We start from the raw sequence: 27,378 nt of genomic DNA on the forward strand, positions 1-27,378 counted from the left end.
TGATGAGCAAGTAAGAGATAGAGCGTAGAATTTATAATTCCAAAGTCTGAGCGACTTTCGATCATATACTTGTTTCTTGAGAGCTTAAACGTTTGTGATCGTGAGAGAAATACCAAAAGAGTGACTTAGTGAGATAGTGTGATCTACTAAGTGTTTGCACTCGAAGTTGTAATCTCTTGTTGATTGCATAGTGGAATCCAGCCAAGAAGGCTGTTAGCGTGGGAGAGTGGACTTAGGCTTGGATTAAGCCGAACCACTATAATTTATGTGTTCTTATTCTCTTCCCTAACTCCTTTGTTTAAAGTTTATTTTATTCTGCATATATTTGCCAAGATTTATCTTAAACACCTATTCACCCCCCTCTAGGTGTTCATACTAGCACTCTCAAATATAAGATGAGTATCAATAGTGGCTTGTGAGTTTAAGTAGTAGCGAGTGAATATAGGATAGTATAGGCAATAATTATATAAGATATGTATCAATAGTTGCCGGTGAGTATAAGTAGCATTGAGTGAATATAAGGTGAGGATAAGTAACGGCTAATGAGTATAAACCGCGCTTGATGAATATGAGAGAAGTATAAGCAACGGCAGATAAGTCATAATTTATGAAAATGACACTTTCAAGCCAACTTTGTCATTTTCACATACAATATGTTAACACTGCTCAAAGAAAATCAAAAACATTTAAGCATGTAAGAATTTACCAAAACAAGTCAAATCAACATAATATCTAAACATACCACTATTGAGACTTGCTCCCACTTACCATCATACTCAACTAAAACTAAAATTAATATGTATCAATCCACTAAATCAAGAGTATTAAGTAGATCAGCCTAACTTAGCCTCTTGAATTTTCACTTTCCTTAATAAAGACCGGAGCAACTCAAAACTTTAATTACCTTCAAGTAAATAAACAAAATAGAAAGTTAACAACTCTTGTCTCAAAAATGACAAACCCATTGGTAGAAAGGTAGCGAAATAAAAAATTTACCTCGTCAATGCCTAAAAAATTGATATAGAAGGTTTAATAACACGGGTGGGATTTTGCATTTACTCGCAAGATTTGGAATGAAAGTAGAAGAAGAAAATTGGTAATTGGAAGTTAGTGAGGTAGAGACTCCTACTTTGAAGCTTGAAGATTTCCAAGGGTCTAATTATACGGCCAAGGCAAATGAACTTAGAAGAATACTCAAGAGTTATTAAGAGAGAGGAATAATCGACTAAGTTTAAAAATATGATCACTTGAAGTTGAAAAGTTAGGTCGAAAGTTGTGTTCAATTAGAAAGTGGCTCGTTCGCATGTCTATATCCAAGTGTACGGCCAAGGGGAATGAACCAAGAGATGAGAGTGGATGACTAAGATTAAAAATAATTGACTCTGGATTAAAAGCCTTAGGTGTATAGAGAGGAATATTCCTCCAATCCAAACAATACATGTGACCTTGCAAGTGGCCTAATAATGGTAGTTGAAGGAGATATTGACTTTGTTAAAATACATGATGTGATGCATGAGATCATCACTAAACTAAGATCGATGTCTCAAATTAAGAGCGTATGAGGGTTAAAACACTTATGAAAAAGAGACGTGCACAATTAAAGAATGACCAACAGCTGAAGTTACTGAAATATTTATTAAATCGGTATGTAAACAAGGAAATCAGTGTCTGTTCTAAACATTGATAAATCCAAAAAAAAAAAATCTTAAATCCACTAAAATTATTGGTAAGCAGTACTAGATGCTAAGAAAATTTCAATTCATTAAATATAAACTTGAAAACCATCAAATATGAAATTTGAAGTATATTAGTTCCCATCTATAGTTAGTATAGTTGTAAATCCTAACACATCAAAATCATCTAATTATGTCGTAGTAAATTTTCTAAAATCACATCTTTCGCCAAATGCTAGCATTAGCAAAGTTGAAAACTTAAGGAAGGTCCCTATTTGCATTGGGCTTTCATCTTTTTTGAATAATCTTTTCCCAAGATTAAAGATTTTTTCTTCCAAAACTGCCCTCATCAATTTTTTTGTTTTTCGATTTTGCCCTCGTAAGAAGTGTTCATCTACTCTACATAGATTAATGGTGAAGCTTCGTTGAGAGTTGCACGAGGTCATTCGACGGTTGCCAACAGTCATGTGACCTCGGGTTGGGGAGTTTGAGGTCACGCAACTTCCACGAGGGGCCGCTTGTATTTGGGTGACCTCATATGATGGCCATCGGTGCCAAACTTAGCTTGTCGGCCTGAGCCCATCACCAAAGCCGATAGAGGGTTTTTTTCTTTATTTTTTTATAATATATGAAAAGTCCTTTTTGCAAGAATAATTTGTTCAAACACTATTAAATCTAAAGTTACTTTACAATTAACTTTGTAATTATAATTTAGCAAACATAATTTGCATAACAGAAAATCCCTTTAACTTAATTTTTTTTGCATTTCTCCAAAATCTTACCCAAAAATCCAATTTAACACAGCCATCAATCATTCAATATGACTCAAATTTTGCCTGGTGGTCCAGTTAAGACCGGGCGAAGAGAGATTAGAGGGTTTGTTGGGGACCTAATGACAGAATATTAGCGGGAATATTGGCTAATAAAGTTTCCCTTTGTATTGCTGGCCGGCACTGGGGGAGATTAGCTGTCCCCGTTACACCAGGCACAAATCAGAATAATCGAAATAATGGGGAGAAGCGACTTCAATGGCTTTTGATTGATTGAAGAAATTGCAAGCGCGAGAACGTGACAACGCATGGAATGAGGCAAATAATTGCGATCACGATAGTTAAGGAATTCTTCTACCTTTGGTTTTTTTTTTTTTTTTTTTTTTTTGGGACCTATAGTGGAATATACTCCCACCAAATTCTAGATTCTTTATGCAGATGGAAAATTAAGAGTTAGGTCATCGCAAACATTTGATTGTAGTGTGATTTTATGTCGATTTCAAGAGTGTTAGAGAGTAAAATCATAATTATTGTTGCTTCCATAACTGCACTAATTGGCACATATTTAGAACGTTGGCCCAATAAGTGACTTGATAATCGGTACAAGTTAATCTCACGCGATCAGATCAAAAATCAGAGTAACCATTGCTCATCACTTTTTTGCAATCGTTAGCTAGTATAAAGTGAAACTAAATATTTTGCATGGCTTGTAAAAAGAACAATACAAGGAGAGGCTATGGTCATTGAGAAAACTAGTCTTATTTGCAAATACCATTTCAAATGCCAGACGATAATAAGCTATGCCTAACTTATCCTGCGGATGAAGTTATTGTGCATATATATGGATTGCATAACTATTCGATCACGTAATATTTAGTAAAATAAGTACTCTATGGCCAATGCCGTGTCTGAGCCCTCATTGTCCATCTTAAGACAACAAATATTAGATTATTTCTCTTTAATACTATCAAGGATGATTAGGATTTTTATTTTATTTTTTTATGAAGGAAATACATATCTGGCTCCATCTACACTTCGACCACACTAATTTACTTTGTCCAACAGCATTCGATGATAATCGAATCGAGACTCATAGATTAGAAGTATATTGGAATGGCGATATAGACCTTATCCAAAGATCTTCTCCTGATGTAGTCTTTATCCATAAAATTCGTTCTTGATCTAGTTGAAAAGACAACATAGCGAAACTGTGACCGCAATGCAACGTCGACAATGAAAGACCCAAACCGGGACGGTAGCTTCCAACCAGGAAACGCCAAGAGAGTAGCCCACCCGAGAAATAAATAAATAAAATAGAAGTCAAAATTGGAAAATGGAAAATTCAATATTTAAAGCTTCGAAAATCCAATAGAACTCTCTCCGCTTATGCTTTGGAATATGCCTTCAGGGATCACCCCTGTCTCCCGTGTGAACCGCGGGAATTTGTGTAAAATCATTTTCGTAAAAGACACTAAACTCTATCGCATTTATTACGCCAAAAAGAAATAAATCCCACAATCTCATGAAACATATTTTTGAAGATATAAATCGCGGCTTAATAATTTTCTTAACAAAGAAAAAAATCCCCATCTTAAAGACGTGTAAATCGAAAATACATTCAAAAATGCCTGTCGAGCGTACTTTTAAAAAAAAAAAAAAAAAAATGATGTATCAAGAAATTCGATTTATATAATATTTGAGAAATTCCAATAAATGGAAAATTTGCGGTGAGAAATTGACTTGCTTAGTCCATCATTAGCTGCCGACGTAATCGGGGGCAAATATTATATTTATTTAATTTATTATTTTCTTTGCTGGTGGGTGTCAAGCGATTAGATTGTCCTGAACGTTATTTCCACGACCCGCCAGAGGCCGACATGAATCTATAAACCTCCGCATGAGTACGAGAATAACCCACAAGGACACATCTTCCCCCGTTTCACATGCCATCCGTCTCCAACCTCTCTCGACTCCCCTCCTCCCTCCCGTCACGCGCCACCGTCGAGAAGGAAGAGGAGAGAGACCCGGGGAAAATGCGCGCTCCGCTGAGGCCGCGTTTGGCCCTTCTCGCGCTGATGGCGGCGGCCTTCGCCGGAGCCTGCTTCGACCGCGCTGGGGCGGCGGCAGCCTACCATCGCCCGGGACAGCGCCCTGCGGTGTTCATTCGGGACTCCGACGACGAGGGCTCAGCTTCTCCTCAACAGGTACGTCGTAACGCCACTCGACCATCGACGTTCGGGGCGGTTTGTCGATATTCATCGTTCTTTCTGCCGTTTTTGCGGGTCGCGCTCTCTCTCTCTCTCTCGCTTTTTTTGGGTTGTTGTGTTCGTGTGGTGATTTTTAGTGCGAGTTTGGGATGTCGACTATGCTTGATTTCCGGTGGGGATTAGCGTCGTGTGAAGGTTGCAGGAAATGGCTACACTCGCTTTTTCCATTTGCATGTGAGTCACATAAAGAAGATCGAATCGGTCGATGCTCTTTTCTGTGTTTGGAAATGCCTGAAAATTTCGCCGAAAACGACGGATGATCTTGATGAAGCTTCTCACGATCGTTCACCAGCGAATGAGGATGTTCTTGGATGAATAAAATAAAATGAGGATGTTTCAACTTTCTATCCACGGCGACCAAAAATTTTAGGCAGATGACCAACTAGGAATTTTTGGTTTTTTTTTTTTTTGTGTTTTGGTAGAGAAGGGTACAGTGTGAAAATGGCAGATGTCTAGGAGTCTAGAGTTGAAAGGACAAATGCCCATATTGAGGGAATTTTTTTTTTTTTTTTGAATAGATCGACCATTGGATCAGATGAGATGGTTCACGTGAGTTGTACTTACATGTTTCAGATGTTCCCAATAAATGCTCGATTTTGGAAAAACTAGAGACTTTATTAGTTTTGGCTACTTTTTATTCCTTTTCAACAACAATAAGGGATTCGACCCAAAAAAAAAAAAAACAAGACAACAACAACAATAAAGGCCAGCTGAATCTGATCCTGAGGAAATACACATTGACTTAATTAACTGGGAAAGATGCGAGTAGAAACTCTGGTGGATGCACGACAAATACTTGCCCAGCTCAATCCTCCGGTGCTAGTCTAGGTTAAACATGAATTTTAGATGTGGAAATCGCATGGGGGGTTTCACGAAATCCAACGGTTGTGATGACCTTATCAAGACGAATATTTCTCGAAGTTTGAGATCGCACCTGATGGGAACCTCGTGCTCTTAATTTGTCTGTTCTCTAGTAATGAATTCCTTTTAAATTTACTACATAAGCTAAATCATATATCAAGATATAGTTTGGTGTGCTTGTGTTTTCTGCCGCCAGCATAAATCAACCCCCTCCCGTACGTCTCACAAGAAAATGAAAAGAAAGTCACAATCGAAGTTAGGTCTATCGTCATAGGAAGACATTTTTGTGGACTTACAGAGCAAAAGATATGCCGTGTGAAATAGACTTGTTGACTACGGATTCAAAGGATGTGTCCTTATGATGTGCTGTTGTTTATTGAGGACAACACTTGACTTCTTTTCCTGGGAAATTGGGTCACCTAGGTTAAAGTTTATTACAGTTTTGTAGATGTCTTTCCGCATAAACTTATAGATATCTATATATATTTCGTTTCGTAACACTCTGTTAATTATTTCTCAAAGGCCCAAATGCAAATAACTAAGCCAAGACATCATGAGTTGTTAGATGGGTTACAAGGGGCATAATCAAGCTAACCACTCAATAGATACCCTTTGAACTCTAGTCACAGTGAGAAAGTGCATAAAGATGCTCGATTTAGACTTGTTCTGCACCATTTCTACCTTGAGTTTGTTTGAAGTATACAAACATAATTTGACGTTGGTGGAAACACAATAAAAGCTACATCTTTGGATCACAAGTTTGCTGAGCCTATTGATTGTTGAGTTCGAAGGCAATTTGATTGAATGAAGCTCAGTCAAGCTTGAGTTGCTCGCGACTCAAGCTTGGGTAGCTTGAAAGAGCCGCGGCTTATCAGCTCTCCCAGGAACAATGTGCCTCTTTTCAGTCTTCTCCCTTCGGCAGGCACAGATTACTTGAGAGAAGGAATATGTTATTCCTCTTTTAACCAGAAGAGACACGCATAAAGCAGTCATTTGATGTGTAAATTGATAAAGTAAAAGTAGCGAAAAGTTTCGATATTTTATCTAGCAATCAAACATAATGATGCCCATTCGCAATTTTCTCTGTATAGCAGGGGTGAATTCTTGTTATCACATCTTTACGTGGTTCCTCCGCCATCTAGTCGCGAGTTCTTATATTCTTTTTGGCCAGAGTCTAAGTGGGCATTTGGAATTACAGATTCTGATCAATTAAAAGACAATACTAGAGATTGCAGTGGTATGATTGGATGGGAAGATTTCATTTATTGGGGGTCTAAAAGCTACTTCTTACAATAATTGATAGACTTGTTCTTAGCTTTTACCTTCACATATTCCAGACATTGAAGCTAAATACCAAGTTAGATTAGTGGGGAACAGACTCATTAGCAAGATATCCTAAAATCCCACAACTTTGTTTCTCAGGTGCATACATCTCTGGTGGGTCAAGATAAAATGAGGATCTCGTGGATCACCCAAGGCTCGGCTCCTCCGACTGTGGAATATGGCAAGTCGCCAGGCGTATACCCGAGTTCATCTACTGGAAGTACAACTTCATACAAGTATGCACTGTACAATTCCGGGGAGATCCATGAGGCAGTCATTGGTCCGTTGGAACCAAACACGGTATATTACTACCGATGTAGCTCAGACTCGGCCCGCGAGTTCAGTTTCAAAACCCCTCCAGCGCAATTACCAATCAAATTTGCAATAGTTGGTATGTGAAAGCATATAATCATCGGCAAGGATTTTCATCTAGGTGGAAAATTTGAATGTGTAGTATACGAGAAGTCATGAAGATGAATCAGAGTCTAAAGTTCTATTGGGACAAGTTTTGCCAACTTTTGGTTTGTTTTAGTGTTTGATCTGGTCCCTTCACATTGCTTTTGGAGTGTTGTCTAGTAGGAAACATTTTAATGCTGCAACTCTGTTCATTACACGAGCAGAAGCCTATTTTTTCCCCTCAATAGGAGAATTGGACAGAGCTTGCATCTGAAACGTGTTAAGTTTCAAAAAATGCTTCTTCATAAAGGTAAATTTGACATGGCATGATGCAGGTGACCTTGGACAGACGGGATGGACCAATTCGACCCTTCAACACATAGTGCAATCGAACTATGACGTTCTGCTGCTGCCTGGCGACCTGTCATATGCTGACTTCTACCAGCCTTGGTGGGACTCGTTCGGCCGCCTTGTTGAGCCCCTGGCCAGCCAGAGGCCCTGGATGGTGACCCAAGGAACCACGAGATCGAGAAGATGCCAGTCATCCATCCCGACTCCTTCACGTCCTACAACGCGAGGTGGCGCATGCCGTTCGAGGAGAGTGGCTCGGACAGCAACCTCTACTATTCGTTCGACGTTGCTGGAATCCACATCATCATGCTCGGTTCATACACGGACTTTGACCCAAGCTCTGCCCAGTACAAGTGGTTGCAAGCCGACTTGGGGAAGGTGGACCGGACAAGGACCCCTTGGATAGTGGTGCTGATCCATGCTCCATGGTATAACTCTAACACTGCTCATCAAGGGGAGAAGGAATCGATCAAGATGAAAGCCTCCATGGAAGGTTTGCTCTATCAAGCACGAGTCGATGTGGTTTTCGCTGGGCATGTGCATGCCTATGAGCGCTTCGTAAGCTCCCTAATCCTACTCTGTTCTATCTTTTGTTGAGGCTATACTTTCCTCCTAGTTTCTCATCTCCGCTTTTATTGCTCTCCTTAGAACCGTGTCTACAATGGAAAAGCCAATGATTGTGGTCCGGTGCACATCACCATTGGCGACGGTGGCAACCGCGAAGGCCTTGCCAAAAGGTTCTTCTCACGTTCCTTGTCCAAATGCTTCTTCCTGCTTATCAGTCTTCAAAATTTCAAATCATCGCAGATTTAGCTCTGAAACTGTGATGCAATCCCCTAGAATGTAGATGCATAATGAAGATAAGTTGCTGGCTTGCCCAATGAAACCAAAATCAACTGAGAGCGGGAAAAATTTGAACTTCAATTTGCATTTTTCTGCAGCTGTCTAAGCATAAATTGATTCAACTTAAATGCCGCCCCTTCCCTTGCCAGGTACATGAATCCAATGCCGTCGATATCAGTTTTCCGGGAGGCGAGCTTTGGGCACGGGCAACTGGAGGTGGCGAATGCGACTCATGCACTCTGGACATGGCATAGGAATGACAACGATGAGGCTGTGGAAGCAGATTCAACTTGGTTAACCAGCCTCTCATCCAACCCTGCCTGTAAATCTTGAGAATCTTCATACAGAGGTATAGAAACACCCGAATGTACGAGGAAAATTGTTGGATAATATGCAAAGTTGGTTCGGGAATAGAATACATAAATCGTTCTTCAAGACAACTCAATTGTGTTCTATCTAAATTTGTGGGTCTCAAAAGGATTTAATGCTTAGTAAACTGTTGGTGAAATGTCTTTTTGTGATCAAGTGGAAGTAGAGGTGATAAGTGCTGGTATCCACTAAACCGTTCATCTTCGTGACTACGACGTAGACATTAGTGAACATCAAGGCTTTCTTTTTTAAGAAATTCGGCCCTTGATCGCATTGAGGATCTTGAGTGATCCGATGTGAGCCTTCTCCCTTTCTTCGGCGTCATCCTCCATGAGAGCAGATAGCTTGCCTAGCTATGGATAATTTCGAGCCAAGTGAGGACCATCACAAAACATGCAATTGATCATCTTCTTCTCCTAATCTATATTCTTAAAAATAGTCCACGCCAGTGCCATCACTCGTACTATGTAAGATGGGTAGCATCCACATCAGCGATTTCTAGCCAAAATTAACTACAATGATTTATTGACAAATTATTAAAATATTTAGAACTAAATTGGTCAAATTAATACATTTAGGATTGAAGTCACAGCATAAAATAGATTTAGGATTTTTTTTTTTAGACAACTATCCTAGATAAAAGTGACCATATACTCTTAACAATATGAAATAAAATATTAAATACAAACATGTTAATGTTTTTCGAACTCTTCTTTTCTACCTATTCTATCACATTTTCATTTCTTTAAATTTGGGATAAGAACACAGGAATTATTTTAACTTTCGTAAGACACTCATTTAGTATCAAAACTTTTTTCTCACTCACTTAAATGTCACGCTGCTAGAAAATTATTTTGTTGATCGTCATTCCAGCAATCTGTGCTACATGACTTTTTAAATAATGTTTTGAATACAACCTGGTTTTTAGAAGGGACAACTAAAACTTGCCCTCTCTCACTTCTTCCTCCCTGAAAATCATAGATTCAAAAAAAAAAAAAAAAAAAAAAAAAAAAATTATGAAGCTCCTCCCTCCCTCCCACCCTCTCTCTCTCTCTCGCTCTCGCTCTATCTTCTCATGCTTAGGCTTGAAACCTAGCCTGGCGACTTTGACGCTGCTCCTCCTTCGTCGTCAACGTCCATTATCATTGTCTCCATTTTTGTCCTTTTGTTTGCTCCGAGAGACCAAGATCCGTGGGTGGAGGAAATAAAGAAATATCAATGTCGACTCCTGAGAAAGTGTGGGTGACAGAATCTCTTTTGAATTAGGGTACTTCACCGACGGATGGTACGAACCCTCTCCCTCTCCCTCGCTTTCTGTGAGAACCCCAATTTCGGCTTGGAAGTAGCGTTAGGGTTCTTCACCAACCTTTTCAACTTAAAAATAAAAAATAAAAATAAAAATAAACAATATTAAATAAATAAATAAAATAAAAGGAATTTTCAACTTAGGCAGAATTTTGCCCCAGTTTCTTTAAATTGAGCTAGGATTCTTCAAATAGATCTCAAAATGACATTGTTTACCTTTGTTGTATTGGCGAGCCACCTTAGATGTTATATGATAAATTAATTGGGAAAATTATTCAAAATTTTTTAAACTTATTGCATTATCAATTCAATCTTAAATTTTTCAATTTTGTTAATTGAGTTCTAAACATTTTTCATTTTGTTTTCAATTGAGTCAATTTAGCTAATTTTGACCGAAATTCACTAACAGGGACATCGACCATCCCGTGTCATATGATCGATGCCGATGTGAATAAAATTTATTTATTATTTTTTTATTTTTATGAATTTTTCTTTCTTTTTTTTTTTTTCCTACTCTCTCTCTTCTTCCTCTTTGTCAGTCCCCAAGCCTTTGGTGACAGGCCAAAGGTTGCAACTGGCAAGGGTCAGCCTCTCTGGCCTCAGGTGAGGTTGCCCTAGCCAGAGGCTAGCAAGGGTCAACCTTGCCGGCCTCCCGCGAGGTTGGCCTTGCCGGGATCTAACGAGGGATGACCTCGCGGGCCTTAGGCGAGGCTCACTACTAGTGAGGCCAACCCTCACTCTCACCCTCACTTGAAGCACATGAGGATCAGCCTCACCGACCACGAGCAAGGCTCACCCTCGCCAGATTTGACAAGGATAAGGCTCACCCAAGGCCTGTGAAGTCATCCCTCCCTAGATCCCGACAAGGACAAACTCACGTGAGGCCAATGAGGCCACCTCTCGCCAAGTCCCAACGAGGGGTGACCTTGCCTAAGGCAAGGCCAACCTTGTTTGTCTCAAATTTTGGCCAATCGCCAAAGCCCGGGCCAACCGACAGAGAGGAAGAAGAGAGAGAGTGGCAAAAAAAGAAAAGGAAAGAAAAATTTTAAAAATACGTAAAAATTCAAAAAAATATTTAAAAATTAATCAATTTTGTCCACGTCAGTGCTAGATGTGTCATATGGGACGACCAATATCCACATTAGCAAATTCTGGCTAAAATTAGCTGGATTAACTCAATTGACAAAAAGTGAAAATGGTTAAGATTCAATTGGCAAAATCAAAATGTTTATGATTAAATTGGCAAAAATACAATAGGTTTAGGATTTTTTGGACAATTTTCCCAAAATTAATACCACTTCAAATTTTCCAACAAGACAAATGGCCTATGGCACTAAAGTGAACAATTTTCAAAAAATGGTGTACTCAAGTGGGTGGAAAAAAAAATTATGACACCCAAATGAGTCTTGTACTAAAGTTATGGCACCTGTAATATTCTTATCCCTTTTTTAAATTTATTTGAATTCTCATGTGGCCTTTCTATGTCTATGTTCACAAAGATTTCCTTTTTATTATATTTTTTAATTCAATTGACAATAACCCCAAACAACATATAAAGATACATCTATATAAGGGATATATAGGATCAAGATTAATAACATTTGTCTGTGCAAAACGAAAGCAGTGACTAGTTTTTAATTACAGTGAAAACTCTATCTTTTTCTATAATTTCAAATAAATTTGTTTTCATGTTACTACCAGCTTCTATCATCTTTGTTTTAGAGCTTACGACCGAAAGTTTATTCCACACACAGATTGCGTATATGGTGGTGTGCAAATAATTTTGTATTGATACCTATTTTTAATAGATTGATGACATACATTAGTAATTATCTTACGAATATCAAAGTATTTGTCTAATTTCTTTTCTAGAAGGAAGCTGAGTAACCCTACTTTTTAATCGGGAATATAAATCCTCCATCAAGTCAATTTCCTTTCCCCAATACCGGTCTTTCAAAGTTTAATTTGAATAGTAGGTTAGGCTCAATTGTCAGAACATCTACCATCGCAACAGTCACTCAAACTTAAGCATAATTCAATAATTCAAGTACTTCCCATCTTGTGAATCCGATGTTGGATTTGTCCGGCCTAGATATGAACTTAAATGTCGATTCGGCCTAGTACACATACTATTAGACATATATACTCCCTAAGATAATAAATTGTTGTGTAAATTAAGAAAAAAAATTCGTTTCCACTATTTTCCTGTTCTGAGAAAAAAAAATTTGTGTAAACCCAATCAATTGCCTCGAGGAATTATTTGTGTCATTAACAAAGGGTAAAAATCCCATCTAGTTACAAGAAACTGTATCTCAGAAGGAATTTACAGGGAATAGAAAGATTGCCAAACATGCAATTTGACTAAATTCTTTGGGACCCTTCAACATATCGACCCACACCCACCAAACATGCAATTCGATCGATGCGGAAGCTAAGGATCTTTATCGGGGCTTCGTTTGTTCTCAGAGTTCGTCCTTAAGTGAAGATGGTTCTTGACCCATGCAAGTACTGGAGGTGCTCAAGCTCTCTTGCCAAACCTCATCGGCGACCACGGAGCTGGCCTCATTGTTGCGGTGCCACGACCAATGCGCATGCGTATGGTTGACTACCCTCAGTCTCCCGTGTCCGAAGCTCGCCTCCCTGAACATCGATAGAGGCGAAGCTGGTTCCTTGTACCTGCAAATTCATCACCTAAATTTTCAGGTGCTAGAAAGTGTACATTAACATACGCAACATCATCCAATACGTCAACACAAGGCGAATGCGTCTAGCAATAAAATGAGGCGTAGTCTTTTAGGATTAACGATGACTGAAATCTATCTATATTTCAAAATTTGAGAATAAAGTATTATATCATTCCCCCAAAGATTAACGACAGACCAAAGAGTAACACAACAGCTTAACATCAGTCGATTCCTCTAGGATTTCCTTCTGGTTTTCTTCCTCCAATTCGACCAGTTGTTGATTGAGAACGAGGATTGAACATAAACAGCAAATATTAAGTCAGGGAAAGCACACTTACGACATTGCAAGCCCTTCTCTATTTCCTCCATCGCCAATGGTCACATAGACCGGTCCACATAAGTCAGCATCATTGTCATAAACCCTAGTCTGCGTGTAACAAAGAACGACCGTCATATTCTCAAAAAGGAACCAAAAAGGAAACGTTTTGTGTGAAGCAACATGCTATATGTGAACTTACAAATCGTTCATAGGCATGAACATGCCCGGCAAAGACGATGTCAACCCGTGCACCATACAACAATTCCTCCATCGCCTTCCTCATTTCCTCACCTTCCCCTTGATGAGCTGTATTCGTGTTGTACCACGGCGCGTGCAATAGCACAAACACCCACGGCGTTGTCCTCCGATCAATCTTGGCCAGGTCCTGTTGAAGCCACTCATATTGAGCCGAGTCAGAGTCGAACTCGGTGTATGACCCCAGCATAATGATGTGGATGCTGCCCCCAGCGACATCGAAGGAGTAATAGAGGTTCGATTCAGACCCACTTTCCTTGTAGGGCATAAGCCACCGGGCGTTGTAAGACTTGAACCCTTGGGGGCTGACGACGGGGACCATCTCGACGTCATGGTTGCCCTCGGTGACCATCCACGGTCGGCGGCTTGCAACTGGCTCAACCAGGCGGCCAAAGGAGTCCCAAAGTGGCTGCTGGCTGTTGGCGTAGGAGAGGTCTCCTGGGAGCAAGAAGACGTCGTAGTCCTTGCTCTCGACATGCTCTAGGGTCGATTTGGTCCAGTCCGTTTGCCCTAAATCACCTACAGAGGTCGGAAAATCGTGATGATTAATATTACTGGATAAACTCAGTTTGGACAAATAGGAGAAATTTGCTAATTATCGAATCAAATAGGACATAGATAATATGTGCACTGGATGCTTATCCTTTGTTATAACAATTTTATCCTGGAGTTACACCCTATTTGGATGTGTTAAGCAAGATATAAAAGACAACTTATTCGAGCCGGACATGGATTAATCGGAGCTCTAGTAGTCAACCATAATCAAGTTGGAATAGTTCATGAGAAGTGTCGAATTCATGACTCGAAGTTCTTGCCAATGTTGGAATATGGATCGGGCTAGAGATCGAGATCGATCGGAGACAAGTTTTGAGGCATTCGGGGTGGGAAAATGAAATATTTTCAGCCAGTGATGTCCCCGTAGGAGAACGTGGAAGGTACTGAGCAGGAAGTGAGCTGGGAAGAATTGACCATGTCAAAGCCAAACTCAACAAGCCCAGATCCGAACCAGACTGAGCCGCCGTACAAGGTGGAGGGTCAGCGACCTAGTCACTTTCAACGAGGGGAAACAAAATTTAATTCTCGGTGACACGAAATCTCGACGGAAAAGTATTGTGATGGAGGTTGTGATGTATGCTTTTCCTGCTCTGGCACAGGAGTTGCTTCGCCTTGAAGCGCGAGCTTGACTAAGAAAGGACCGACAGAAGACACCCTGATCCATCGCTTCTGGGACCAGGGACTTGTAAATTGAACTAAAAATTAGACTTGAGTACACAACAAAGCAACCTAGAAAATCCTTTTCTACACAACTCCATCAATCCCCATTTGTTTGGAAAATCATTCGATTTTTTGAGTTATAATCATTCATATTGATAGTGATGAAATAATAACGCGTAACAAATAGATCATATAAAAACTGTAATCATATGAAAAATATATATAAAGAAAAGAATTAAATTTCTTTGATCTCTAAACTTTTGAGATCCCTATTTTTTGCCGAGATAAATGAAAGCAAATCCTTTGGTATGAAAGGCTAGTTTCTTTTGATACTTAACACTTGATATAAATTTTCTGGGGATCTAGATTCCGTAATTACTACTTACTAATGACTTTAAAGTGAAGGAGATGGAGAAGTATATGATGTCTTGTGAGAGGGAGAAACTTTGAATAATATCTATTGCACCCAAAAAATGGAATTTAAGATGATATCTGAATAAAAGAAACTATCGTGTTATTAATAAGATAAGATAGTAATATGCTTCGGGATCTAATGTGTCGATGCTTCTGTTTACGTGCATAGTTAGTTCTTCAAGGTTTTTTAAGGTGTGAGGACCACGCAATCCTGGGCAGGCCCCATCAATGAAATTCCCTTTCATGTGCACGAAAACGAACAAGATTCCATCAATGACGTGAGCAACTGGAATAACATTTCTTCATCTAAATTTCTGATAGTTTTATAATTGACTGGTAGATTATTTCAGAACTAGAGCACGACCTTTTTTACCTCTAAGCAAAATGGCGGAAACCCTAATATGTTCCTTCAGCCGAAATCCACTCCTTAATTAGTAAAGCAACCCTCCTTAAAGCAAAAAACCCAGAACTTCCTCATCCTCATAAGTTGAGATCCATTGCTTCTTAAAGTGAAATTAAAAGGAAAAAGGTGTTGCATCAAGGAGACTTACCAACCACTGCGAATTCGATGGGGAAGGTGGAAGGCGGCGTCTTGAAGGAGAACTCCGGGCCGGATGCACCGCAGCGGTAGTAATAAGTGGTTTCCGGCTCCAACGGCCCGATCTTGACATGGTGGATTTTGCCGGAGGTGTAGGAAAAGAACGTATAGGATGTATGCTTTCCTCTTATCCTGGTGGTGTATTGTCCCGGCGCTGTGCCGTACTCCACCGTCGAATGCGACCTGTGGTCCTCCGTGACCCATGTTACTCTCATATGGTCACTACCAGCGAGCGAAATATGCACCTAAAATCACCCAAAAATGGGAATGATAACGTTAAAGATCGACATGAAAATTAAACAGCACAACTTCAAGAAATAGTCAAGTTCTTCAGCCGCAATGGATATTATGACTAGTTATAAGATCAATTGACAATGAGAAATCGACCTGTTGAGGCTCCGACTCGGACCGCTCGTGCTTGGTGAGTATGATGTTCCCGGCGGTGGGTCGAGTGAACTCCTCAACCGAAGCATAGGTGAACTGCACGAGAATCTGAGGGACAAAGAAGAAGAAGACGATGGTCGAAGGAAGAAGAAACGCCCGTAGACACCACATCTCCATGGTTGAAGAAATGAAGCTAAACTGTGTATGTTGATGAATGCGTTTTGGGACGAAGAGCGAGGGAATATAAAGAGAAGGTGGGTTGGAGGAGTTTGAAATCAGAACGCTATAATCTATTAACTAAAAGAGAAGGCAAATCCGTCAAGTAAGTCGATTAGAATATGGTGAATATGGTTCAAAGGTAGATATGCTTTCCTACTCCTCCATTTTTCCTCAATGCCGACAAGCGGGTGATAAGGGAGCTCTTGGACTCGGCTTGGCTGGGGGTGGGACCGCTTTTTTCTGCCAGTAAGTATATACGATCATATATGTGATTGGATAGGTTTGGTATTCATCTGAAACTTAAGAAATAATTGTGTCTTGAGCTGCGGGTTAATATTATTTAAGAGCGACTTTAGAAAAATCTCGGGTCACAAGTAATTTATCCGCAAGTCCGAATATATCCTCGTGAAGTTTCCCAGTCAATACATTGCCAGAAGTTCGGATTAAGGAGTTCTCACTCTAATATCTTGCGTAGAATATTAAAGAGTATTAGACAATCTATCTAAAACTAAAGATTCCGATAAGAAAGCATCGCATGAGACTTGTTAAGATATATGGTAGATGCGCATCGATTTTGGACGTATATGCTTCTCTCAATAGCTTAAGTTTCTAACAGAGGTAAGTACATCAGTATTATCATCTGGCTGAACTCTTTGAGAAATTTAGCCTCGTGTCGAGAGATCATGTCTTGACGATCTGTCTGTTATCTTGCTCGTCCAGTCAGTCGATGTTGTTCAGGCCACCTCTCTCATTGTACGCATGCAGTACCTTGATGTGGATGAGATGGGCAATATCTCGGTCGTTTGGACAAGACTTAAAAACTTTTGCCAATAGAGATCGCTTTAATCTAATCTTGTACGTGGACTGAGCGAAAATAAATTTGTCCTATATGAGAAAATGCCCGGCTGGAGCCAAAAAAAACTTAACCACCGGCACTGTCTGAACAAACAAAGTCATACCGATCTGCTTACATTGCCTTTTTTTCTTCTTCTTCTTCTTCTTTTTCCTTGTTTCGCCGGCCAGGGAAATTAGAGTTTTTGACGGTCACGAGAACTTCCATGGGTAGCCCACCTCATAATAAGGTGAAATTTTTCACCATTAAATAAAATCTCACAGAAGCGATTATCTTTTGCCCATGAATATCTTGACTTTCGAGCCTATCTTAAATCCTCATCGTCCATTCTCTCACCTGCTATTAGGTTAGTCAATTTCACAGAAACTAGTTCAGTAGACCAATCTTCTAATAAACACTATTTATGTTTGGTAAAGCCATATATTATGTGGTAAATAATCTTAATTCATTGTAAAATGATCCTTTTGGATTGTGATAAATTTACATATAAATGGTAAAACTTCTAATTTTCTAGCAATATCCCATTTTTCCCTGTTTAAATATGGAAAAAAAAAAAATTAATTGGTTCGCGTGGTCAACCAAAACGCGCGCGCGCACACAAAAAGAGCTGAAAAATTTTAAAATCTGTGAGTCGGACTCAATGATGTACTTTTAACTTTTTAAGTCATGCTCCGAATATCCGAGGAATCTACTCCTAGATCCCCACGACGTGCCGTTGCATAATTCTACCCTGTCTTAATTTGATTGGCTCTCATTAAGCAAATCTTAGATGGGAAAAATTAGTTGGCATGTGTCTCATTTCAAGAGGCAATGTCATTCAAAGATTTCCATTATTATATTAGCTTTGGACGTGCCTTGAGAATCGGATAATAAACTTTGAGCTGACACACGCTTATGATGTGAACAAGGAATCAAACCATTCGAGAGATCGTTCATCTTATCAACATTGTCCAAATCACGACAAGTAAACGATGATAAAGAAACAAAATAATGTCAGATTAGTACTAATCTTTTTTCATTTATATATGCATGTTCAATCTTTCGAAATATAATATAGTTGCCGTGCCATGTTTTTCAAAGTTGAAGTTTTAACAAAATGGCTCGTTTGACACGATATCAGAATAGAAATCAACTATACAAATTTCAATCCTCTTTCTATCTTCATTTTTGTATGGTATGCATATCTTTTAGTATGTTCTCTTATTCACAATTTATATTTTATGCATAAGGGTGGGCCGATATGCCAAATTCGCTTTCTCACAATTAATGAAACTTTCGAGAGAAACTTTTCAAGATGTTGATCAATTGGCTGCCTCTCTGTCTCCACGCAGGAGTTTCATTAATATCATTTTGTGATGATATGAAGAGTGTATGCTATAAAAAGGCTTTGAAATTTGTGTGCATATTGTTGAGAATCTGCCTTTAGTTTGAGTAGGTTTCCAAAAAAAAAAAAAATCTTATTTTAGATAGGAATAATATACATACATACATACTTACATACATACATGTTCTACCTAGATATTTAGACATTCTCTTTGTGAGTTCTTTAGAGATATTGTGAGAAATATTTGTGGATTTACTTTTGGTTTAATTAAAGTGTGAGAAATGCTCAAATGTGTGAGCAATTGTTATTCTGTAATTTCCAATTAAATAATGGACTCAACGACAATCAAATCAAACCATATAAATCTTTGGTATTCTTTATTGTTCCTTGTTTATTTTTCTGATGATTTTGCATTTACTTAATTTCAAGATCTACTTGGCTTCCACATTATATTATTAACACATACTACTCTTCAAAAGGGTTTTTAATATCTTGAAATTGCTTTTGGCCAGATTTGATTTAGGGCTTACTTACAAAAGGAACCAGACAATTGCAAACTTATTTGGCCCCTAGATTTTCCCAAAGTGGAAACACGATTGCTTCCAAAAGGTCATTTGTTAAGTGCCATTCGAACACCTTCCCTCGCCTAACCCCTAGATTGTGTGACGATAAGTGGGTCTCTACAGAAAAGGCCGAGAGAGAAATTCCGTGGGGGAAAATCCGAAAAGATGGGAGAGATTAGTCGAAAACGACGCGTGATGTGAGCATCAGAGGCTTGTAAGCGTTTCTTTTCTTTTAATTCTTTTGCTCCTCACCAATTTCTGTTTTTTATCCTAGGTCAAGTCCGACACGTAAGCAAATTGATAGTTCTAGGTCCTTGTATAATCCATGTTTAGTTATCATAAAACAGCCATTAAGATCACGATTACGAAAACTTAAAAGAAGGCAGCCATTGAACCCGGTCTAAACAGAAATTTACTGATGATTCAGTTCATTAACAAAGATAATACTAATTTACAGAAGCATGGAGTCCATGTTGTTTGCAAATTTGAAACCACTCACGATTAAAATTTTGATCCGATTGCGTATATTACTTTTGCGTATATTACTTTTGGCAAAGAACGGAGAGCCTGGGTAAGGAAAGAAAAAGACGAAGGAAGGCACAGCCGACACCGCTACGAAGGCGAGGCCGTACCAAAAACCGAGGGGTCAAAGCCCCAACTTCTCTGAAGCCTCTTGTTTCTTGGAGTAATCAGAACATTGGTAAACATAAGAGCTTTGTCCTTCACAACCTTTATAAGGTGATTTTTCAGAGCTAAGACCACTAACGTTTCCCCCTGAAATATAATGCTATTTCTCTTCTTCCAAATAAGGTGGCACAAGGTTCCGAAGGAGAAGCGCGCGATGTTGTGATAGAAGTTCTTACCAAATAAAAACTTCTACGCCCAAGAGAGATTGTCCATCCAAGGTTTGTTCTGCCAGGGAAGGTTACACCCAGCTGCCCAAAAGTAAGCGAGTGTCGCCGATGTATCACATTCAAAAAATAAATGGTCAATTGAATCCGGTAAGGCATTACAGAAAGCACGGACCGTATAGTCAATTCTGCCATGAGATAGGAGAAGCATATGAGTAGGAAGCCGATTTTTGGCAATCAACCACAAATTAAATTGAAAGCGAGGGGCCAATGCATTATCCCAAATGAGAAAGGCCCAAGGCACGCGGTCTTTTTTATCTCTGATGGTGTTCCAAGCATAAGCAATTTAGAATATATCAGTAGTATCATTGCGCAAAGAGAAACGTTCAAGAGTTGAGGATGGATTTGGGATGGGGATGCCCCAACTTTCCAAGAAAACTTTAAGCTTGCGACCTGCAAGGGAGAAAAGATCTGCCACAACAGCATAACTAGGAAGATCGATGCACTCCATAAGAGAAGTCGGTACAAAAGAGTCTAAAGGGCCACATGATAGCCAATGGTCATGCCATATGGACACCATGAAGCCATTCCCAATCTCCCAGAAGAAAGACAATCTCAAAAAACTCCTCAAGAAAGACATCTCCCTTATTTTCAATATTGGATAGATGTCACCGTTTATCCATTTATTTTTTGTCGAAATCAAAACCATCTCTTTACCCTTTCATTTTTCTTCAAGAGGATCTCTCTTCTTCAAAAGTGCTACATTAATACTTCTGTTTCACTTTTTTTTTTCTTAGCCAATGATTTTTGCTCATGTAGATTGTCAAATTATTGAGTTGGACAGTGCAGTAAAAATTTGAGCTTGCGACCATGGCTGCTTGAATTTTGAGCTCACGGTCACCATGCTCACATTCCAAACCTTATACATCTCGAGCTCGCGGCTGCCACAACAGCTCGAGCTCGCATCCATGGTCGTTTGTCTATGAATTACGGGTTTTGCATTGTTGGGGTGCTAGATTATGTGATTTCGGTGGGCGTTTAGGTTGAAGAAGAACAAGATAGTTGAGAGAGAGAGAGTTCGCATCCATGGTCGCTTGTCTATGAATTACGAGGTTTGCATTGTTGGGGTGCTAGATTTTGTCATTTCGGTGGGGGTTTAAGTTGAAGAAGAGTAAGACAGTTGAGAGAGAGAGAGAGAGCATTTGAAAGAAAAAATGAAAAATAATACCAAATTTCTAATGATGTGAATGTCTTGTCAGAAAATTCCAAAACAAAAGAAAGTCGAAGATGAACGGTGGCACTTTTTAAAAAGTAGAAGGATATGTTGAACAAAAAAAATTATATGGACGAATTTGATTTTCAGACAAACGTATAAGGAACTCGGTGAAAGAGGAAAAGGTTGCGTTGGAGGATGACTAAATGAAAAGATGATGGAAAATGGGTCCTCCTTTTCGATACATTTTTTTTTCAGTATACTATGCACCTTCATACAGAAACCCCTCGAATAGGTTTTTCAAAAGTTTAATCCCATGGCACTCCACATGGCATGATGCCTCAATACAATTTGGAGATAAATCCATATCACATCTCACTCCTATATTTTGAAATGAAATTTACTTGGTAGGTTCGAAGGACTTGAAGATAAAACACACATTTTAATCGTTCTATTTACTTACTAGGAGCGATGTGAATTTTTAGAAAATAATTGTTGATATACATTTCATGTCAAGTAAGATTTTTAAGCCTGAAAATCTTCTCACCCTTATGTATGCACAATAGATGATCAATGAGTGAGCCAAGCCTAACACAGCCTAAATGCCATGCTTGTGACTTAAAATATCTAAACTTTCACTCACAAAAGCTATCGGGTAGGCCTAAGCAAGGTAATCTAAGCAAGCCTGAATCCAAGAAAAAAATTATATGTCTTGTTCTGCCTAGTTTGTTCTTCGAGCTTTGTCGGCTTGAGCGGTCCTAGATGGCCACCAAATTTATGATCAAGTCCAATACATAGTATGTATAGTGATAGAAATGAAAGTACGCAAGAGAATTTCATGAATGAGCTAGTATCTCTATTTGAAGAATAGAGGTTTGAGTTTTAGCAACCAAAAAAAAAAAAAAAAAAAAAAAAAAAAAAAATTGAAAGGAGGGTTTTGCGACGGCCAAATGTCCACTAGCTCCCTCGTTTTCACTTATTTTCTTCAGCTTTACTAGAGATCCCTTCCATGTCACTCCATGGCCCTTTTCTCCTCCTTTTTATTTCTACTACTATGCTATTTATCTCTTTGAATTTTATTTTAGTTTAAAGAAGCCAATTATGTGCCTTCCATTCTTTTTGCACTTTGTGGGTTGATGTCAATTTTTAATGGAACTAAAATCAATCGTTAGAGTTAGACTACTCTGTTTTATGCAACATAATCTAATGTACTTCTCTTTAATGCAATAAGATACATATCATGCAAGCATGATTTTTTATGTTATATCTTTGCAATTAATTTTTTTTTCTTTTGTGCGGAAGGTTTCTAATCCATGTTGCCTCAAGGATTTCAGAACAATTTCATGTTGTATGTTTTGTACGAAATCATATCAAAGCCACTTGTAGAAGGAATAAATTATATTCTCTCTTCAGTCATTGGCCTCGACCAAATTGCTTTCATCAAGGAATACCATATTTTATAAAATATTATACTGTGCCAAGAACTATTACACAACTACCTTATAGGATGACAATAAAAATTGATTTCATGAACTCTTATGATATGGCAAAACGGGATGCCATTCTCAGGGTTCTTAAAACTTTTTATACACCGAAGTACTTGGTTGATTCGATAACTTAGTGCATTACTACACCCAAGTTCTCAATTAAATTTGATGGCAAACAAGTTGGTTATTTTGCTAGCACTAATGGGCTCCCACATGGTGGTAAACCTTCTCCATATCTCTATGTCCTCGTTATGAAAATTCTTTAACATAATTATCAGTGGGGAAGTTTCTACCTTCCTTTTAAGTTCCATTGATGCGGTAAGTCACAAAGAATAACCCCTTCATGCTTCACAAATTATCTGCTTCTATTTTCTTTGTTGATGCTTTTGATGACTTTGCAGCTCTCACAAGGCTACAATAACCTAGACAAATATCAAATCTTTTTTCTCCAGGTTGACTGAGGATCAAAAGCGTCTTATACTGGACCACACACCTTGGTACCCTTCCTATCAGATACCTTAATCTTCCCCTTTTTACCCTTTTTAGTAAAATGCTCGCGCACATAGATTGCAAGGGTCTGAGGGATAAGATTTTTAAGAAAATAGAAGGATGGAACATGAAACATACCAGCTATTGTAGACAAACTCCTGTTGGCATATTGGTCATCATCTTCATCCGCACTTCTAGATGTAAATTTTTTTACTCCCAAATCAATCTATTTATGAGATGGTAAGGAAGACTAGACAATTTTTATGAACGGGAAAAGCAAAAGTTAATAGATCACACAGCTGCATGGCAAGTAGTTTGCTCCCTTAATAGTGAAGGGAGACAAGGGCTACTTAATCTAAAATTTTGGAACAAGTATTGCTAGGCCGCATGCTCTGGAACCTTATCAACTATTCGTCCTCTTTCCTATTGGAGTAATTGGGTCCATAGAACTAAATGCAGAGGCACTCCATTAATACAACTTGACTAAGGGTGAGCATGGTCTGAGTTGAGCTAGTCCAGAATCAAACCCAATGACCAACTCGCATAGTATTGGTCCTTAATTTTTAGGACCAATAATCGATCTTATTGAGCTGATCCAAGGTCGATCCAAGGTTGACCCTAGACTGATGCTCACCCCGAAGCTTGACATCAAAGGCAATATGACTTAGAGTTGACAAAATCTTCTTAAGTTGAGACCCACTATAACTTCGGCCATCTCTAGCTCAAGGTAAGGAACTTAGACAAGTTGGAACAGTTGTGGAGTGGTATGACTTGATTTGGCAACATTTGCAAGCACAATTTTATCATCTAGCTTGTATGCAGAGATAAACTACTAACAACAGAGACTATATGACGATGGATGTCTTCAGTTGATATTAAATTCTGTATGACTAATATAGAAGACAAAACCCTTTTTTTTTTCAAGTGCAACTAGATTGGGAGTATATGGTATGGTATCCCAGCATAATATGGTATTCGTATTAGAATATTAATAAACTACACTTTCATTTAACAACTTACACTTTTAAAACAGTCAGCAATGGTTTGAAAAAATCTTACATGGTAATAGAATAGAAGATCTCGAGTTCAAATCTTTTCAAATGGTATTTGCCTTCCCAATTAAATATGTCAACGCTTGGTACTAGGCAAAAAAACCAAACTAAGCGTGAGGGGTAATATTAGAATATTTAGATAATAAAACAGACATTCATCTAACAATTTAAACTTTTAGAACAATCGACAGTGGTATACAAAATCTCACAATTCAGTAGTCTTTAGGGTGATGGAACGATGAACTTCAATGGATGATTAGGGCCATAAAGCATAATGACTTGGCAACGAGACTCCTCATGGTTTCATTTTTAGTGACTATATATTACATTTGGATGGGGCGTAACCGCAAACATTTTCAAAACAAGTCAATTGAGATCTCCGATCTTTTGTCTAAGATACATAAAATTGTAAGAGGCGGGCTTTACTCTACTAAAATTTTAGAGCTTTCCAAGCAAATATTTTGTTGGCTACTATGTGGAAACTTCCTATTTTTTCTTCTCACATAATTAGTTTCATCCATGATGTTGAGGGATGCCCCTAAGCTCCTGTACTCCATCTGATTATTACTACTTATATCTTACAATAATAACAAAAATTCACTTAATTTTATCTATAAGCTTATCAAATTATGATGGGGAAATGTCATGTTTGCTTTATCAATTTCATGCTATATCCCAATAGTTAGACGCTAGAGAGAGATTGTGCATGCCTCAACTCGATTAATGAAATAAAGGAGTTTATCATTTTATAATGTTTTGCTTTTGTGTCGAACTACATAAATTAAGAATGCGATTTACTCGTGAGAAAGTTTAATATACAGCAAAATAGGTGGGATACGCCAGCAAAGATGAATAGGAGGGTGGGCTAGCATGGCCTTCTTGACGTTGTGGTTTGATTTGACCGATGAGCAGCGCAAACAATCCCCGATGTGATTATAGGCCCACAACATGAGTTGAGGTTGTATTTGATGATAAATGAAAATATTTTTTTATAGAAATCATTTTCAAGAAAATTTGTTATTTTGTATTTTGTTTGATGATTTAGAGAAAGCGATTTTCTTTTTATAAAAAGGAAAGTTGTTTTCTTTCAATTTAAGCTTGTTGCCTTCGATTCATGGAAAATGTAACATAAAAATCGATTAATTTTTTGTCACCCAAATACCAGAGAATTGGAAAATAATTTTCCAGAAAATACACACAAACGGACGCTGAACTTTTCTTTTGTCGGAACATACTTTAATAGGACCTTTGAAACTACAGTTTTGCCCTTTTAAATGCATGAAATTGCTCCACACTTTAGAAGACAGCAATTCATGCCATACTCATCCTACAAAAGATTGATATCTCACCTAATCTACGTTCAACTCATTATGACATAAGAGCGACCGCAAACTTTAATGTGGACTTATCAAATTCTAATCACGCTAAACATTTTTTTATTAACATTCAAAGTTCTTTGTTGCTAAGGGCTGAGAAGTTAAGCACAATATAAGAAAGGTTACTTCATTGCTTTTCTATGTGCATTTAGGGTTTTACAATAGGGGTTCATCTAAAGTTCCACTCAAAAGAACGACGAATCGAAACAATATCCATGGCAATGTGATAGCAATTTCTCAATGGAAATATTAATCGGCGCAACAACTTTCGAAGGGCGCTTTTTATTATAAATTACATCGAGCCCTTCGAACATAGACTCCAATTTGGACTGGAGGTTCAGTTAAGACCGGGAAAAGAGAGATTAGGAGGCCTTGTTAGGGACTTAATGACAGATAGGAAGTCTCCCTCTCGTCGTACTCCTGGCCTGCACCGTGGGAGCTTTGCTGTCCCCGTAATCCAAGGCATCAATTAGAATAATCGAAATAAATAATGGGGTGCAGCTATTTTGATCGCTTTTGATCGACTGAAGAAATTGCAACCGCGAGAACGTGACGAGGCATGGAATTTCGCAGATAACTAGGGATTCCTGAACCTTGTGCGAGCTCTAGTGGAATATACTCCCACCGGATTTTAGATTCTTATATGCAAAGAGAATGATTTATGTCATGGTAGGAATTTCTTCTCTCTTTTTTTTTTTCCTTTCATTTCCCTTTTTTTTTCCTGCTTAGGCTGGCAAGGGCCGGCCAACTATGACCTTGCTATTTCTAGAAGAAAAAAAAATCAACATATTAAAGGATTAATATCCTGAAAAATCACAAACTGATACACTTGTGACAAATTTATCTCAAACTAATTTTTTGACCACCAAAAATCCAAAACTAGTATACCTTTGATAAATTTACCCAAAACCGGTACACTTGTGACAAATTTACCCTCTTTTAGTTTTTGTTAAATTTTATCATCAAATTATTAAGTTAAATGACACGTGATGTTGATTGGTATATCAGTTTAAAAATTTTACTCTTCGTTTGTCACAGTTTATAATTCTTACCAGTTTGGGGTTTTTGGCAATTGAATAAATATGTTTTAGGGTAAATTTGTCGTAAATGTACAAGTTTAGGGTTTTTTATAGTCAGTCGGTGTAGATTTGTCACAAGTATACCAATTTGGGATTTTTCATGGTTAAAAAAATAGTTTGGGATAAATTTGTCACAAGTATACCAATTTGGGATTTTTCAGGGTATTAACCCCATATTAAAAGTAAATATAAAAAAATTATCCACTTCAATGATTCACAACCAAGATTGGAGAAACTATATTGACAAATTATCAAAATGTTTAAAATTCAAGTGGAAAATCTAAAAGGCTTACAACTAAATTAATATCTGTATAATAAATTGCTATTTTTTTGGTAATTTTTCAGTTAAACGTGATTCAATCAAAGATAAGATTAGCCAAAAACAAAAAAAAATGCAATCATAATAACCATTGATCATTTTTTTTCACCCTCATTAGCTAGCATGAACTGAAATTGATTATTTTGCATGCCTTGCGGAAAGAACTATACAAGGAGAGGCTAAGGTCATAGAAAAAACGTAGTTTTACAGGCAAATACCCCTTTCAAATGTCAAATGATGATCAATTATGCCAAACTTTGGGAATAAAGTTTAAGTGTGTCCATTTTTGGATTGCATATTTATTTGATCATGTAACATTTGTTAAAATAAACACCTTACGGCCGACATCATGTCCAAACCCTTAGGCTACGTTTGGTCATCCGGATTTCTAACTAGGATAGGACTGGATATGATATAATTGGATATGAAATCCTGGAGATTTTTCTATATTCTATCAATTGTTTGGTAAATCGTATTATTAAAGTCAGATATATTCACATCATATCATTTATATATTTTTAATATA

General features: G+C 38.1%; 2 protein-coding genes across 2 annotated transcripts; one reads left to right on the forward strand and one right to left on the reverse strand.

The window, feature by feature from the left end:
• The first annotated feature begins 4,374 nt into the window (after window positions 1–4,374).
• On the forward strand, window positions 4,375–8,912 carry LOC104438191 (probable purple acid phosphatase 20). The gene is given in 6 exon segments (XM_010051281.3): window positions 4,375–4,647; window positions 6,994–7,285; window positions 7,626–7,802; window positions 7,805–8,199; window positions 8,290–8,378; window positions 8,634–8,912. Coding segments are annotated over 6 exon segments (1,398 nt in total). The 5' UTR covers window positions 4,375–4,386; the 3' UTR covers window positions 8,818–8,912.
• A 3,497-nt stretch (window positions 8,913–12,409) lies between these two features.
• Window positions 12,410–16,244, reverse strand: LOC104438196 (purple acid phosphatase 22). The gene is made up of 5 exons (XM_010051301.3): window positions 16,031–16,244; window positions 15,597–15,888; window positions 13,361–13,935; window positions 13,181–13,269; window positions 12,410–12,834 (listed from the first exon to the last, which is right to left on the reverse strand). The coding sequence occupies exons 1-5, from the start codon at window positions 16,202–16,204 to the stop codon at window positions 12,621–12,623; spliced, it is 1,344 nt and encodes a 447-aa protein (XP_010049603.2). The 5' UTR covers window positions 16,205–16,244; the 3' UTR covers window positions 12,410–12,620.
• Window positions 16,245–27,378: the final 11,134 nt, after the last annotated feature.

Source organism: Eucalyptus grandis, chromosome 1 (genome assembly GCF_016545825.1).
Source record: "Eucalyptus grandis isolate ANBG69807.140 chromosome 1, ASM1654582v1, whole genome shotgun sequence".
Lineage (NCBI taxonomy): Eukaryota > Viridiplantae > Streptophyta > Magnoliopsida > Myrtales > Myrtaceae > Eucalyptus > Eucalyptus grandis.